Here is a 17,536-nt window from a genome sequence, read left to right as displayed (position 1 = left end):
ATTTATATCTATCTTTGCGTGAATTGCTCAATCAACTAGCTCCCTAAATGTAGTGCATCTAATAGTAGATAGGGATCTCCTGATGTCTTCTCTCAGACCGAACAGGAAATTGTAGATTTTCTAATCTTTGTGCTGCCCAATAGATGGTACAAATTTGACAATTCTAGCAAACTACAACTCGCACTCCCAAACTGATTTCATCCCCTGCTCGAGCATCCTCAAATCATTAATCAGCTTTGATCGGTCCGCCATATAAAAATATTGCTCCAAAAATAATCTTTCAGATTCTGCACAAGGAATTACTGCATATGCACCAAAGCTATTGCGTCAAATGCTCTCCCACCAGTCATCAGAACCTTCACGCAATTGAAATACAGCGTCTACCTTTCGATCTTCCAGACATTTAATGCCATGAAGTCTCTTTTCTATGTCATCAATCCAAGCATCAGATTCGATAGGTCCAACTATCCCATTGAATGTTGGATGGTGAGTCTTTAAGAACCGATCCATCACCCAATATATTGCCCCTTCATTGATTAGAAGGACCTATAGCATAGAAGTTAGTTTAAATAATTAAGTCTACTAATATTAAATATTTCACTTAATTTCTTCAACTTTGATTGGTTTTCCTAAGTTGGGGCAACATCAGGTTGGGGCAATAATGCGAGTGCTAGCTAAATTAGTTGTGGTACCTGCTGAATGACTTGACTAATTCCTTATACTGCTTGAGTAAGTTGAGCGGTCACCTCTGTCATCATCGTGATTAACATAGAGATATCCGAATTTTGAGCAACAATAACTTGACAACTAGGAGAGCGAGGTTCTCCAGGAATAGGTGTGGCTTCCTCAGTAGTTCTCGTGGCAGCAGCATTCTTTCTCCTTCGCACCGTTCTGAATTATTAAGCATAACAAAATATGATAATATATTATATCAAAGATATCATTTATCATTAAGGATAAGATAATCTAACCCACTACCCAATCCTAAGGAACCAAGGGATATCAAATACAAAATAGAATAGGCTTTGATACCACTATCACATCTCGGGTTTGGAAAGTGGTACACCACGGCAACGCGAGATGCAATAAAGGAATAGGAAAACATGTTTTGTATTTACAAAAAGAAGCATACATATACAAAAAATATATATGCATCATAGTAAACAAAAAGAAGTGAAATAAAGTGTCAATTCATTAATAGAAGTTCAAATAACTAATACATACAAATAACGGTAATTCTAATACAAACCAACATGAATATAAATAAAATAAAAAACATGAAAGAAATTACCCAGCCCTCAAAATTATAAACATAATAAACTACTACAAAATAATAAATACCAAACACAATCTACTGCTGGTAAACCTGCTCCTGAAGTGGTGGTCAACCAAACACATATGTAAAACCTGTTAAAAAAGACAACGGGTGAGTTTGATAAATCATACTCAGTAAAGAACTCCTATCTATTAAAGCATAAATGGCAAAGGAATTAGGCATGCAACATAAACAATCAAAAGAAAATAGTAATCTATAATCACACTATCAAAAACGGTCATGAGATATGATATATTTTCTACATCTTCTAATATGCTTATTGATGCCAAATTATTACAATGTTTATAAACGCACCACACTAGATATCCTTATACCTCACAATGACTTGTAACACATCTTATTTCCATTTCATATCCACTTATATTTTTCTTGCATATATAGTACTTGTCGGTTTATCATATACCCATCACCAGGAAGATAAACATCAACCCAAGGAAATCCAGTAATGTTTTATAGAGTCGTCACTCTGGGGGTCTGTCGACCCCGGCTAATCAAAAATCAATAGAGTTCTACTGACATACATACAATCATACATGAAGTATTTTTTGTGAATAAACAAGAGATATTATATAATTAACATGTTAGGTACATTGTTTAAAATTACGCAATATGAGGCCCGCCTAAGCGCAATTCCAGTCAAAAACGCCTCGAGTTTTTTTTTTTTTATGAGGCTTGCGCCAACTTGATTGAGGCCCGCCTTAAGATGCGCCTCACCTTGCCGGCATGAGGCTTATATATATATAAAGCAATGCCCCAACAAATAATACCTTTATGCACCCCTGAGTCGCAACAACTTTCTCTTGATTGCCTCAACCTCCAGCTGTCACCTTCGCCACCACCACCACCATCATAACCGTCATTAAGGATCACTTGAAAGCTGCACACCACCACCAGCTCCTTTAAAAATTTTGGAGTATTAATCTCATCTTTTTATTGATGAAAAATATTTATCAAAGAGAAAGATGCCTGAAATAAATGAATAAGAAGTATATTGGAAGGCATTGGACTTCACAGGATGAGACCGAAGAAAGACCAATTTATCATAATAATAACTCAAATAAAATCCCCTCAGTTATGACGGCATACATAATTTTCTAGTTGTTGACAACTATTTTAGCCTTCTTTAGAAATTAAATGTAGATGAGTAGGGAACTGAGAAAGAAAGAATTGAAGAACTTAATGTTATATGATACTTTTATGTAGTTTCTGTATTTAAAATTTTTTGCTCATGTAATATTGTATTTCAATTATATTTCATACAATTTATTACTAGCGACTTTACATCTTGTCCAAATATATATGTCAATGTGTTATTCCATATTAATAGAAAGATAATATATCATCTTTTAACATATTATTTGTGTATTACATGAAAATCACATTTAACATTTATTTGCACTTTACACAATTTATTATGTTGATGCTCACATGCCTCAAAACGCCTTGAGGCTTACGCCACGCCTCACGAACAAAAAACACCTCGATACCCAATTATTCAATTTTAAGCATTGGTTAGGTATGATTTCTATAATTGCTATGATTTGCATAAATGAGATTAATTTTATTCAACAAAGCTAAATTGCATAAATTTAACTTTTCCAATGTATAAATTTAACTTGCATGAAGAAAAACTAATGAGCAATAAATCAAGATAAAGCTATGGTTATCACATGATGATTCGTTATGAACAAAAACAAAGATTTATTATATGTAATAGTGCTAAATAATTCAAAATAGAACTAGCAATCTAAGTAGCTAAAAGAGAACCTACTATCATTGGCACGGATTACACCCCAACTAAGAATGGTACGTTTACACAAAAACATATAATATTACTTACCTCTAGGCGAGTGACACAAAGCCCAAAGCCCAAACGATATTTAACCGACCACACCTCGAGGATAGACTCAAAAAGTCCTACAAATAATAAATCCTAATTTAACATTCAAAATGACGCTAAAGGGAACACATGCTTGAAACATAGAACTTATAAATCATACCTAAAATACATTAGATATTCATAATCATGCCAGTAAAATTCATGCCAATAACAACGAAGTTTGAAAATATCCAAGATAAAATAGGGTTAGATCAACTCGAACATCAAACATGTATAAAACTTCTTCCTAAAGCAAGCTAAACCAATTAAATAAAAATAAAACTAAAATAAAATATCCACTAAACTAAAACTAATTAAATGAAGGGGAAAAATATGATTATACAACTTGATAAACACTAAGAAGAAAATAAAAGAGAGGGAGGAAGGAAGAGAAGATGAAGGAGGTTACTATTGAAGGACAAAAATAAGATTGTGAAGAAGATGCTTGGTGATTTCACCAATCAATCAAACGACGGTTGCTGCGAGGAGGACAAAAGAGGATTTCGGCTGCTGCTGCGAGGGAGAAAAGAGGAGTTGAATGATGCCCTAGATTATATTTCATCTTAAATGGAGAGAGCATCGGGAAAAATCACAAGAGGCAGCGAAAGAATCGCGTGATTTGCGCGATTGGAAAGAGCGGTTCGACTGGCTCGCGTGTGAAAGAAGCGAGGGAGGCATGGGAGGGAGTTTGGTTCGTGCGGCTCCAACTTGACAAATGAAATGCCTAGACCGGCCAATCCAACCTTAGATATTACACTCAGTGCCACATGAAATTAATAGTAAAATTTGAGTGAAATGTGGCTTCTTTAAATAAAAGTACTATTAAAACATCACTAGCATATTGTTAAGTCATTGGATGAAATGAAAACTTAAATCCATTCCTAACTTAAGAAAATTAAATACATAAAATAACCACGTAAAGAAAATATTAACTATGCCATATAAATTATAGACTTTTGGGTTAAGTTTGGACCTGTCCAATGGAATACAAACAAGAACTACATGAATCCATAACAACTATAATTAAAAGCTTCAAATGCCTAATTATCAAGGATGGAGTGAACAAAATATGAACAAAACTCTATAATGGCACTCCTACAATGAGTAAAATGCGTACTTGGGACTTAAAACCATAACATGTCATCATCAACTAGAGAGAGATTGCTCACTGCATGAGCTAGGAGACTTATGAATGACTTATTAGTAACTTTTTATAATAAATCTTGTATAGTATCAAACCTGAGAGTTGGTTTAATAGATTTCTATGTTGTTGGCCTAAACTTTACATGATTGAGGATTTATGAAAAGTTTCAATAATCAGATGTAAATAGGATTGTTACCTCTAAATGAGCCATCATCAGAGGAAGTTCCGTTAAGCTATATTATATCATGTCTAGTAATCTCTCATCCTTTCATCTATCACTAGAATTTCCTTTGGCAGAAGATCACGTTATGGAACTAGGAAGCGCCAAGACTTGACCAGTGTTTTATGTATTTGGAAACCTTATGGAGGAAATATGCCATGCCTATGAGAGGTTTCTTAAAAACAAAACTCTTAAAGGATATCCCTCAAATCAATAGGGAACACTATTTTTCCAATAGAAGGATCAACACTGATGAATTGACTGAATAAATCTGATGATATCATCGGAAAGATTTATTTTCCATTTGATTGATACTGAGAAAGGTATTTAAAGTCTTCAAAGGTCTCTAATAGCCAGAGAGTTGTGCATACATACACAATTCATCTGAAAAGCAAAAATTGCTAAAATGGATAAAAAATTTACCATCGAAACCATAAGGCTAGTGAAATAAACATAACAATGGATATTACTTCTCATTTAAATACAACATCATTGCATGCTCAAATCTAACAAAACATTCAATTAGACCAATTAATACATTATATATGTTAAGATGAGGAGGCTTGAATATGATAAGAATTAGCTCCACTAATATTTTAAAAATTCCTAGGAGAATAATGGAAGGTTGTAAGCATTTTGAGATGCAGATCAACTATGAATGCATGAGGCGCATCCCCTGCAAAAGGCTTTCAAAGATGATAACTCTTTATGGAACAGGAGCTACAGATGTAAGATGAACTTTGGCTCCTAAAGTCTGAAATATCATTGACAATTTAATGAACTACACTTGGTTTTTTGTGTGGTTCACAAAGGTCGAGCTTCTAGATGGAGAATTTTATCTTTCACCAAAATGAAGAGTAAAACACCTCTATCATGCGCTTGAGCAGGTTAAGGAAGTTTTCCAAAACAAAAAAAAAGCCAAAACTCAAAGATTGAGATCTCTCGTGTCTATTTTTCTTCAATTTAGCATTCTTAAGAAGAGCGCCGAAGAAATGAATGTAAGGATAGCCCTTCCTCCAGAGAGAAGGATGTAAGGGTCATCATCAAAGTTCAAAGAAAAATATTATTATGCTGAGCAACTTCTAGTTAGGTCAGAGATTCAAACACAAATATTCCACCATAAACAATCATATAAATACTCCAGATTTAATAAATGTCTCAAGCCTTCATCTGCAGGGAAATTATAATTTTGACAGTCATTTAAGTACAATTAAAATAAATCTACACAAGCATGAAAAAAAAAATTCTCCCAAAGAAAAGAAAAAAATAACAATCATTAATTTTAAATCACTTATAATAAACATAGGATGATAACATAATTTTTCTTTGTGTTGCGTTTATAGAATATCGTACTTGCATGAGAACGAGATGGCAGGTGCGCGGCCAGCCATTATCTGTGGTTGGAAATTGTGGTGGACACGATCATCATAACTTGGAAGTCTAAATTAGAAGGTGGCCCACTAACTCTGGCTCAGGAGAGCAGGTCTCCACAACCAAGAAAATTCGGCTTAACCCTTTAGGTGGTCTATGAACACTGATTAATTTTTATTAACAAAATTAACAAAACGAACTTTATTCTTTTGAATTATGCTTACCGTCTATAAACAATCATGCAGGCTTATTTAAAAGTAAAAGATGTTCTTTAGGGGAATAAAAAGTGCATACTGATCAACAAATAAACTTGAGCCCTTAATATTTCCATACAAAGCTAGCAACCTCTCAAAGCTACACATCTATGGATAACACAAAATAATCTACTGGACTAACAGAACATCTTAGAGAAACTTGCAAGGCATGAAATTAAGAAAATATATTCAAAGATTCCACATGATCCTTCGCTAGAAGCATCTAGTTATCTAGCATTCATGGTCAGATGGACCCCACCCAGGAACACTTTAAATATGGGTATTGCATACCTGATATGTACAACCATTTTTCTTCTTCAATATCCTTTCAAGTGCAGCTATGCCATCTTTACCATTGTAAACTTTCCGAAAGGTTAGTGAGAGAGTCCTGCTTTGTTTGGGCGATGGTTCTGAACGGCACAAGCGCAGTGCACTGCAGTCAGGCTGAGGCAGCCGCTAATAATGAGAGAATGCCTGTCAGGACAGGTGTGGAGTGCCGGGAAGGAGTCACACACTGCCTGAACAGCAGGAGGGGTGAGGGCAGTGCACTGGCTGATGTTGAGTTTCATCAGTCCATCTTCATCATTACTGCTTCCATGAATAGAGGCCCATGAACAGTGCTTGCTCTTCACACGGCTGTTGGCCAGTGAGTACATTGCTTTGTCAGTTATGTTCTGGCAGTAGTATAAGCCTAAGGATCTCAGTCCACAGCATCCATTTGCCAAAGCAATCACACTTTCATCTGCAATGGAGAAACAGCAGGTGAGTGTAAACTTCACATTAGCTGGAATAAAAAACGGCCCATAGATTAAGCTGATTTGCTCCTATTAGCAAAGTTTTCCATGCATTAAAATCACAAGGCATATCATCTCTGTGACAGAAACTAATACTATAACCTCAAATAAAAGAATTGTCATCCTAATTAATACGATTAGGAGGAGTTGAAAACTCTGGATAGATTAAACCTCAAAAAAATCATAGAGCTAGGTAATTAAGTTTGAGAAATTGGTGAAACAATATCGTAGAAACTCCTACGAAAACTTGGCATACCATGAAACAACTCACAAAGAACTCCAGATCGATGCAACGGAAGAAGAATTTTAAAAAAGTTAATGCATGTTCTTTTTGTTAAGGCCAAAATTTTACTTGTTAAAAAAGGGTGATTAAAGTTCAACAATGGACTGCTTATCATTCAAAGAGGTTTCAAGGTTATTGGTAATTGATTATGAAATCTATAGCCAATCATAAGACCATACGCTCATAATTCTATTCTGCAATATCAAAGATTTCCACCATCAACTGAACAACCGTTTCAACAACATCAGATACAGCTCAAATATCTTAGATAGTTCTTGACATCTTCATTCATTCTTTCATTAAGGCCCAAATTTAATTTGTTAAAAAAGAAATGTAGAATAAAATATAATATAATGTATTTAAAATATTTTAGAGTTATCTTGTTGAGTGAAATAAAAAAAGATCATTTTTTTGTACTTGATTTAAGGTAAAATTAATTCATTATAAAATCTAACACCAGTGCCGGAGACGGTGAGGCAAGCAACAACCAGTGGGTGGGCAGGGAGGTGGTTGTGACAGTGGCAATAGCAATAGAGGGAAAGCAACAGTGGTAGAAGTGATGGAAGGCGGCTGATTGTGGTGGTAAGCGACAAGAAGATGGTAACTGATAGGGGTGGTAATGGGTGAGAGAGGGCAAGCGGCGCTGGTAGTGCTGGTGGTGGAAGCAAACGACTAGCAGCGACTATGGCAAGTGGCCAGCGACAAGAAGAGTATCATATTTTCAATGAATTCGGAACTTATACGAGTGAATTTTAAATACATTGAAAATGAACCAAGTAAGGAAGTCCAAATACATCAATAAATTACTCCACATTGCTTTTTCATCCAAGCAAGCACGTGAAAAATCAAATCTCCTACATTAGTAATACTTTAAAAATGCAACAATCAAGCAGCCCCTAAAGAATCAAGGATTGCATATTGTTTTAACTTAAAGTTTAAAAATGATCACAAATTTTATGATTCGCAACTTCTTAACCATATTTATCTTAATTTACTTATCCTTCAAATTCCTTTCATAATATTTTATATTTTTGTTTATTAGTGCCACTTGCTCTCATTATACCTACCTGTATAATCCTAGTCTATTTTAATAATCTTATTGAAGTCTGTCTCATGGTTTAGAACTTATAATACAAATCTAACATGCAATCAAGAAAAACATCTAACTCGAGTGAAGTACTTTGAAATTGAAACTCTTCAAAATCAAGTTTTCATAATCTCTCCACAATTTTTAAATAAAACAAATGTTGGCATTGATAATAAAATTGATCATATTTCCTCTTAATGAATGATTGATTTGATTGATGGGTTTTAACAATAAATATGTCAACAATAAAAATTACAACATGTAGTTTCAACAGTGAAGATTGCTTTTAAAAAAAGACTACAAAATAAGATGAAAGATGATATTCTTCTAAGTTTATTGGTAATATATATTGAGAAGGATATTATAATGATTTTTTGAGCAAAAATAATGATCGATGATTTAGATGTAATGAAGAAACAATAGACACAATTTAAGATGCTTAACCAGAATAGATAGATTAAAAAGATTTTTTTTATTTATATGATATTATTTACACTTTTTCAATCTAATTATAGTTGTTCTAAAAGCCAAACTTCTAAATTTACTTTATTTAACAGGATTTTTGGTTTCAACAGCTCTTCTTTAAATCTTGGTTCCATCACTGTCTCCTAATAAAAAAATTGCAGGATATTATAACGATACATTGAGAGAAGAAAAAATTGTCATCTAAATTTAGAAAAATTTATATAAACAAAATATAGGATTTTTTTTTTTTTTTTGCATTTAGGTAGAAATAATGCAAAATTGTGACTAGTAGAAAACTAGACTGACTAAACATTTAAGCAAATGTGCTTCAAAAAATTATATTAGCATACCGCAATTACTTTGACACTGGTCCTTGCATCATACTTATTTAAGCATAAGGTATCATTAAGGTACTACAATAACAGCATCATCAAACCTTTATCCCACTATATTGAGTCGAAAATATGAATCATATTTCTCCATTGTGTCTTGTTAAAGTCAAATTCTCTTTAAAATCTAATAAAAATCATTTTTAATATTTTCTAGCCATGTCTTTTTAGGTCTACATCTACCTTTCTTAACATAGGTCAAATCTAATACATCTACTCTCCTAACCGGGTCGTCGGAATGCCAACATTTTATGTAACCAAACCATCTAAGGGAACTCTCTCTAATCTTATGTGCCACTAGCTCTAATCCAACCTTTTGACATATATACTCGTTTCACATTATGTCTCTAAGAATAAAGCCACTCATCCACCCGATCATCCTCATTTCTACAACACTTAACTTAATTTTATGCTTCTCTTTTAGTAGCCAACATTCTACGCCATCAAGCATTACAGATCTCGCCGCCATCTTATAGAATTTTCCCTCAAGTTTGGGGATACTTTTCTATCACAACAGGCTTGATGCATTCCTCCACTTCAACCATCCAACTTGAATTCTACTAATAATATCCCGCTCTAATTCACCATCACTTTGAAGAACAGTCCTAAGATATCAAAAATGTGTACTCTTTTAATAACGTAATCGTCCAATGTCATAATCCCCACACTAGATCTATTAATACTAAAATTACACTCCATATATTCGATTTTAGATCTACTCAAACAAAAACTTCTAAACTCTACGGTTTACCTCCATAATTCAAGTTTTCCTTCAACTCCTTTAGTTTTATGAAAAAGAAGAATATCATCAGCAAAATGCATACACCAGGGTACATTCTCTTGCAAATGTCTAGTAAGAACATACATGACTAAAGCAAAAAGATATGGGCTTAAAGCTGATCCTTGCTTTAATCCAACTAGACTAGGAAAATACTTAGTCAAATCGCCTTGTGTTTGAACACAAGTAACAATACCTACATACATATCTTTAATGACTTCAATATAAGCATCATTAACTACTTTCTTTTCTAGAGTTTTTCAAAGCACTTCTCTTGAAACTTTATCATGTGCTTTCTCTAAATCAATAATATCATATAAAGATCCTCCTTACTCTCAATATACTTCTCCATTAAACTTCTCAATAAATTTATAGCTTTCAATAAGCCAGATTTAAGGTAATAAGCCAAATATCACTCGAGCTAAGAGAAGAGGAGCAAATCTTATTATATATTAAATATCAAAAATAAAATGCAAGATCACTCATTAATCAATAATAACACTCATGCATAGATATAATGCACTGCTTCCATAAATCATCTTGGTGTTCGCCATTTACTTTGAAATTGGCCATTGTATCATATTTACTTGAGCAATCAGGCATCATAATGAAAGTAAACAAAACATCACTCGAAGCTAAGAGAAAAAAAGCTAACCTTAATATATATTAATATAAAATAAATGCAACATCTATCATTAAAATAATAAAAACACTCATGCCCAGATATAACATTATAAAAACTAGCTTCAACCAATACACTTAAAGCATTATACACCTTATATAGTAAAGAAATAGATCAATAATAAAAGATTTTCATTATTTTCATAGAAAAATAAGATCTCAATTAATAACAATTTCATTCTATATGCAAGGGTCAGTCAAATAATAAAACTAATAATAGAATAAAGGTACAGTAACTTAGAATGCCACAAACCCTACAAAACATTACATACCAATATAATCTATTTACGTCAAACATTATAAAAATATTCTTTGCTTTAAAACTATACACCAAAATTACATGCAAGAAGTTGCTTTAGTCTATGAAATAGATAACTTTCAATTAATATTGTCAGAAGATGAGAACATTTAAATATCAAGATCTATCATACAAATGAATGGAGGTAAATATGAAAATGTGGATGGTAGAGATAACATTAGGTAGTTAAATAGAAGAAACATCTCATAAATACCAAGTGATAAAACAATTTACCTGAGATTTAAAAGAAATTTTACAAAAAAACAATTTGACCAACTTGATATATAGATCGGAGGGTAGAGTATCAAAGAAAGTAGGCTTTGGAGCAACTCATCATTGCTTTTTTGTTCCTCCTTGGAGACTCGAGGCTCTGAGGCACAGAATAGCTAGTAAAAAAATATTTAGCATTGGTAAACTATTAAAGGGGAATCTTTCCACCTAATCAACGGACTTCATGCACATTGACAGAAATGGTGATTAGCGAATTGTACGTAGATGAGAGGAATGTTGCCAGTGAAATGTAGTGACTCCATTCAGAGAAAGCAGACAAAACGGAACCAGTGGTTGCCCACCTTGCAGCATGCATACTACAAGTAAATGCACATGATATTGTCCATGAGTGCATCAGTGTGTACTACTATGTAATTAGATGGATATTCCCTTGGTTGCACATACCCTTATCTAGGATAGAGAACGCCCTTGGAGGAGGTTGTCATGCTCTACATTGTGTTTTAAACAATAATGGATGTTATAGCAGAGATAGAATTGAGGTAAAGTTTGTGGGCTTTACAACTTCTTTAGAGCATTAGAGTCTCCATGTGTGTATAGAGAGAGAGAGAGAGACTCAAGTTCTAAAGCAAACAAGTAAGCATACTGCATTGTCTAAAAAAGGCCAACAAAACTACAGAAATAAAAGTAGCAGATCATAAATGATAGCATTCCTACAAGAAGAATCATGATACTTCGTTGGCATTGGTTTGAGGCATCATGCAGACATAATTTAGTACCATTAGCCTTTCCAGTGTGTCTTTTTGTTTTTTTTTTTTTTTTTGCCTCTCCAGTGTATCTTATGAGTTATTTGTTCATCTAGTTAGGTTGATAAAGTATCATTCTCATTTGTTTGAGTCTTAGAAAATAAAAAATAAATGCATTGCATCTTGTTGCTTCCCTAACACTTCCCATGGCAAAACGTGCAGGAAACAAGGGAGCTCAGGCATGCTGTAGAATTGCACCCAACAATAAAAGCTCAGTCATAATTTGTAAGCAAAATACAAGCCCATGCAAGAGTATCGCTTATCTTCAGAAGAAATTTCAGAAAATAAATTGACATAATAAGGGAGAACAAAGGATTACAGATTAATAACAGCATAGAGGATAGAATAGTAACGTTATGGAAGGATCGGAATAAATGGAAAATAGCAACAAAATACATAAAAAATACAAAAACATGAATAATTCATCCAATGCACTGAAAATCAAAATTCCATATACTTCTAAAGAGAAATACCAGTTATAAGGACACAGCCGCACAAATCAATGGCTCTGAGATCCGGGCAACCTAATGCCAAACAGATCACTCCTTTATCAGTAACACCTTCACACCAGCCAAGGATTAGCGACTGCAACTGCCTACAGTTGTATGCAATTGCCTGCATTCAGAAGGGTCTCAATCAATGCTCTATAATCATTTAAGGCAAAGCATTAAAGGGAGTTAGTTTTAGTCAAACATACCTGCAAAGCCCGATCAGATGCAGCTTTCACACATCCACAGAGATTCAGGTATTTCAGTTTTGTGCAGAAGCTTGTTAGATATGCCAGGGCAGAATCACTGAATGCTGTGCAACCACTGAAGTTGAGTCTTAAAAGCCTCGGACATCCATGTGCTAAAGCATACAATGAGATATCACTTAGTTTATGGCCTTTGCTGAGATCCAAATCACACAAATCATGACAATAATTTGCAATGGTCTGAACAGCATTATCCTCAAGTTGAGGTTTATTTTGCCGCAAACTTAGCACTTGAAGTTTTGTGAACTTAGGAGCAAGCGACAGGACAAGATCATTCATGTGTTCTTTGCACCTGCATTAGGAAGAAAGCCATATTTCAATAAAAATGATACACGTAAGGATGATGAAATTATTAGGAGCTTTAACAAAAATGAAAAGTAATACAATAAAGGAAGAAGCTAAGCAAATGAAAGCTACTACTAAGAACGGAAGCAGTTGTCCTCCACCTGTGGCTAGTTGGTGCATAAGCCCCCAATCCTAGAGGGCTTTGTGGGTGGTGCTTAGGACCCCATCTTAGAATTCATGGGTTTGAGTAAGGACATGTGCGTGTTTGAGAGTACTGTGCTTCAGCACTCTATGTTAAAATAAAAAGAAACCAGCTAAAAAGATGAATTTTCCTGCAGGCTCAAGTTATGCATTACCATTCCTATGTGTTTGGGCTAGCCGTCCAGGAATCATCATTAGTTTTGAGTAAAATTTTAAGAAATTGAAGAAAGAAGAGTTTGTTCTGGGAGGAAAAAAAAAAGCTTTCATCTCTGAGTTGTCATAACGTAGAATTCTTGTAAAAAAGTTCCCTTCTCGCATAGTCACTCCTACTCCAAGGCAGCCATAACTGTATTCCTACTCTTTACCTTTCTCTATTATTCCAATTAATTATTTGCATTAGCAAGACAAAATCAAGCATGGCTCCAGCAGGGCATGATTCTCTACTTTACAACAGATGAATGAACAGGGGAAGAAGATTGATGGCTGCTCTCAAGCCAGCATGATTGAAAAACAGGAGAAAGAAGTTGACTGATCCAATTGAGCATAATTCCAAACTTTTAAAAAAAAAACTGTTGAAAGAAGAGAGGTTATTGAGCTATACCATGACAAGCAGAGATGACTAAGCCCCAAGCAAATCGCATCTCTCCAACCAGTGCAGACACCTGATGCGACGATTACCATCCGATCATCACCAAGTACTAGAACCCTCAACAAAAGTTCCATCGGAAGGTCCTTCCACCCTGTTATGGCAGCCCCAGTTTCCATTTTGCCTCGGCCGTCGACAACCATAAGGCTCCTAAACCAAACATCCAAATTCCCAGTCAGAGGCCTCCCTCCAACCATTCTCCCACGTAACAGCCCCTATCAAACGACGAAGATTACACATGTTTAACATACCCAAAAACGTGAAAAACGCAGGCCAAAGGCATCCGAAACCCTAGAAATGTCGTACTCAACTATAAAAAATAAAAAAATTAAAAAAGAAAACTCGATGGAGCGATTAAAAACACCTACATCGTCCCGATGCACTTTATAAAAAAAATAAAAATCCCAAAAAAGCGCCTTACAGCGTCCAGAGACTAGAAACTCTAAGCGAAGAAATCAGCATATCAGAAAGAAAAATAACAAAAATAAAATTAAATAAACAGCAAAGAACTCAAAACACTCACCAGATAAATCGAAACCTGGGCCGAACTATAAATCGCAAAAGAAATCGAAAAGGGAAATGATGGATCACCTTTCGAAAGAAAAGGATAGCAAGAGAATCTCCCCAGAGGAGGAGAAAGGGGCAGCGTGTATGCGAGGGTTTAGCCTACCTTCCTCTCTCGCTCTCTCCCAACTGTTGAAAGTGTTTATATATATAGAGCAACAACGTCTTCAACTGGGAGATATGGATCGGAGCTGCGTGATGCTCGAGAAGACTCGAAGGAGAACAGAGTACGAAGAAGAGTAAAAGAGAAGCGTTGGCGGTAGAATAGACACGTGGAGGTCAGGGAATTGCAGCTGTGGGGAGAACCGGTGGGTCCTGGATGCCACGGCGAGACGGAAGAGATTGCGGGAAGGAATCGACCGTCCAGAATCGAGGCCGCGCGGCAATAGGCAAAATGGAAAGCAGGACGGACGCGTTGGAAAGCAAAGCGGTCAAATGTAACGGAAAGATAACTGCTCTAATAATTTTTTAACAAATTTAATAATCATATATTTATACATAAAATTTTCGTAAAAACTTATTTTCAGATATTATAATACAATATATATTGTGATACTAATACAATTAAAACATAATATGGAACACATATTAATATAATTTCAAAACTTTGATACATTTTGCAGAGTATTCTCAATTTTTTTCATTCATGACCATATGAGTTTTTTTTTTAAGTTGAGCGACGTAAATCAAAAAAAATATGAGGACTGCAATTAAGCAATAATTTAAAAAGAGTTAATTTGCTAAATCATTCAGTACACAACTCATCTTAATTTGTTGGTTGGGAGCAACCAATTCGAGTCTTGTGTATGTGATGTGTGTATGAATCTGTCTTAATTGGTAAACAACCTAAATGTCCCAAGAAAAAGCTAAATCATTTAGTGAAGTCTGTATTTGTAAAGAAAACGTCAAAATCCTTTGGCAAATTCTTCACACATCTGAAACTTTCGCCAAACCCTTTGGATTTTTCACTGATTACTCCAATCATTTTGGCGTCTTCTGCATGCTGCCTGCGATTCCATTTACACAAAGTTTGTGAGGCTAGTCGAGTCACTCTACGGGAGATTGGCAAGTGAGGGGAGCTGGACAAGATCTATTAAGGGATGATTAAATTGATTAATTTGTAATTACTATTTTTTGGGAAAATTTTGGGGCTAAGCCCTTTATATTAATGAAAACATGAAATTATAATAAAATAATATAAAACATCAAACATAAACAACAATTATAAGAGAGAGAAGGTCTGCGGGTTTCTAGAGAGAGAAGGTTTTGAATCTGGTGTTTTCGCGGTTTCCTTCGTCTCCGGCTATGGCGGCTACTGGCCGGCCGCCGTCTGATCCTCCGGATTGTCACCGATCTGTTGAATTTCAATCTTTGATTGTTCAATCTGTTCAATCGTCCTCTCCACAATTTTCCGTCAATGGCTCTAACGGCTGTTTGAACTCAAGATTGGGATCCAAACCTCTTACCATTATTAATGGATTTGGGTCTATTGCCCAGCATGATAATTCGATTCCCACGGGTGACAATAAAGGCAAAGGTGCGATTGATTTGCTTGATCGTATCCCGTACACTAACTCGGTTTCTAAGGGTATTTCTTTTGGATCCCTAGATCAAGAAGTGTTGAAATCTTCGGCTCGGATCTTCAATATACCGACCATTACCCTTGATGGTTTGTCTATTTGTGTTCCGGAGAAGAATTCTGTGAATGTTGGTGAACCAACTAAAATCTTGAATTCTACTGTTCCATTGGGTGTTTATAACTCTGATATTTCTGTGGAGGTCTAGGATAATCCGAAAAAACTCTTTTACCGATGCATGGAAAAAGCCAAATCATATCAAATTACATTTTGATATGAATTCAATTGAATTATCTTCAGATGGTGTGGCTGTAAAATTGAATTCGGAAAATGAGCTTGCAAACTCTAAGATCCTGGCGAATTATGTTGTTCTGAAGGTTTTGGGAAAACATATCCCGTTCTCAATATGCAGCATTGAACTCCGAAAACATTGGAGCCGTTTTGGGAATTTTCACTTGACTTCTTTAGGTCTGAATTGGATACTCTGTTCTTTCCAGTCTTTTGACGTGATGGAAGAAGTTCTTAGTGGGGGATCGTGGTACATTTGAGGCCACATTGTGGGTTTGGACAGATGGTCTTCATCCTTTTCGTCGTTGTCTCTAAAAGGCCTAACTACACCGGTTTTGATTCGGTTTCCGTTACTTCCACTTCATTGTTGGGATGAGATCAATATCGCCAAGATTGCTTCTAGAGTTGGCACCCCATTGTTCTTGGATGGAATTCTCTTAATTGGAGAAAGAAGGAATTTGCTCGTGTTTGTGTGCGTGTTGATCTTGAATCCAAATTGCCTTCTAGAATATGGGTTGACGGGATAGGAGGAAGATTTTTTCAAAAGGTAGAATATGAAAAGCTGTCTTCCTTTTGCTTTCACTGTGCCAGAATCGGACATTTAAAAGCTGATTGTCCGGATTATGTCTTCAAAGAGGCTGAGCCTAACATTGATCTGAATGATAAAGCCAACCAGGGTACTTCTCACAACAATGCTCAGGATAATTATGGACCGTGGATCCATGTAAAATTTAAAAAGAGGCCCAACTTAACAGGGAATCATATGGGACAAAAAATAAAGGAAAAGCAATTCGTTGCTAGGAATAATATTGCTAACAACACTTATGAGACCACTGTGAATAAGCAAATTAGCAGTGATAAAACTATGACAGTCAATAGTTCTGAAGATAACATTTGCCTATCCAATAGCTTCAATGTGTTGGTTGAAGCTGAAATGAATCAGATAACTGACAATGTACTAGCCATTTCTGATCCTGCTGGGACTATTGATAAGTCAGTTTTGATTGATGAGAGGGTTGATGCTACCTCTTTGGTTTTTGAAGCTTCTCAGGTTTGTCCTCAAAAACAGTTTCCTCATGATGATGCCAAGGATACTTCTATAGTTCCTTCCAGTAAGTTGCTGACTTCTAAGATTCCTCTGAATTCGGATCCTAAGGTTGGTAATGACACTATTGACGGTGCTGAGGCGAATCTTATGGCCTCTGACA

The 17,536-nt window shown here is 35.2% G+C and overlaps 1 protein-coding gene across 11 annotated transcripts; it reads right to left on the bottom strand.

Annotated features, from left to right (window-relative positions):
- Positions 1-1,174: 1,174 nt before the first annotated feature.
- Positions 1,175-14,740, bottom strand: LOC110116103 (F-box protein SKP2A). Of its 11 annotated transcripts, none has more exons than XR_003701414.1 (8): positions 14,491-14,735; positions 13,855-14,114; positions 12,711-13,059; positions 12,487-12,628; positions 6,496-6,946; positions 3,177-3,253; positions 2,104-2,233; positions 1,175-1,407 (listed from the first exon to the last, which is right to left on the bottom strand). XR_003701414.1 is itself a non-coding variant. In XM_020849576.2 (5 exons), the coding sequence occupies exons 2-5, from the start codon at positions 14,040-14,042 to the stop codon at positions 6,579-6,581; spliced, it is 1,047 nt and encodes a 348-aa protein (XP_020705235.1). In that variant the 5' UTR covers positions 14,043-14,049; positions 14,423-14,740; the 3' UTR covers positions 6,198-6,578. The 11 variants fall into 11 exon arrangements, 5 of the variants coding, with proteins under 5 accessions (XP_020705235.1, XP_020705236.1, XP_020705234.1 ...); XR_002305418.2 differs by having other exon boundaries at positions 2,104-2,213; XR_002305419.2 differs by lacking the exon at positions 2,104-2,233.
- Positions 14,741-17,536: the final 2,796 nt, after the last annotated feature.

The sequence above is a fragment of the Dendrobium catenatum genome, unplaced genomic scaffold, assembly GCF_001605985.2.
Source record: "Dendrobium catenatum unplaced genomic scaffold, ASM160598v2 fragScaff_scaffold_790, whole genome shotgun sequence".
NCBI classification, from domain to species: Eukaryota; Viridiplantae; Streptophyta; class Magnoliopsida; order Asparagales; family Orchidaceae; genus Dendrobium; species Dendrobium catenatum.
This window is presented reverse-complemented; position numbering and strand designations above follow the sequence as displayed.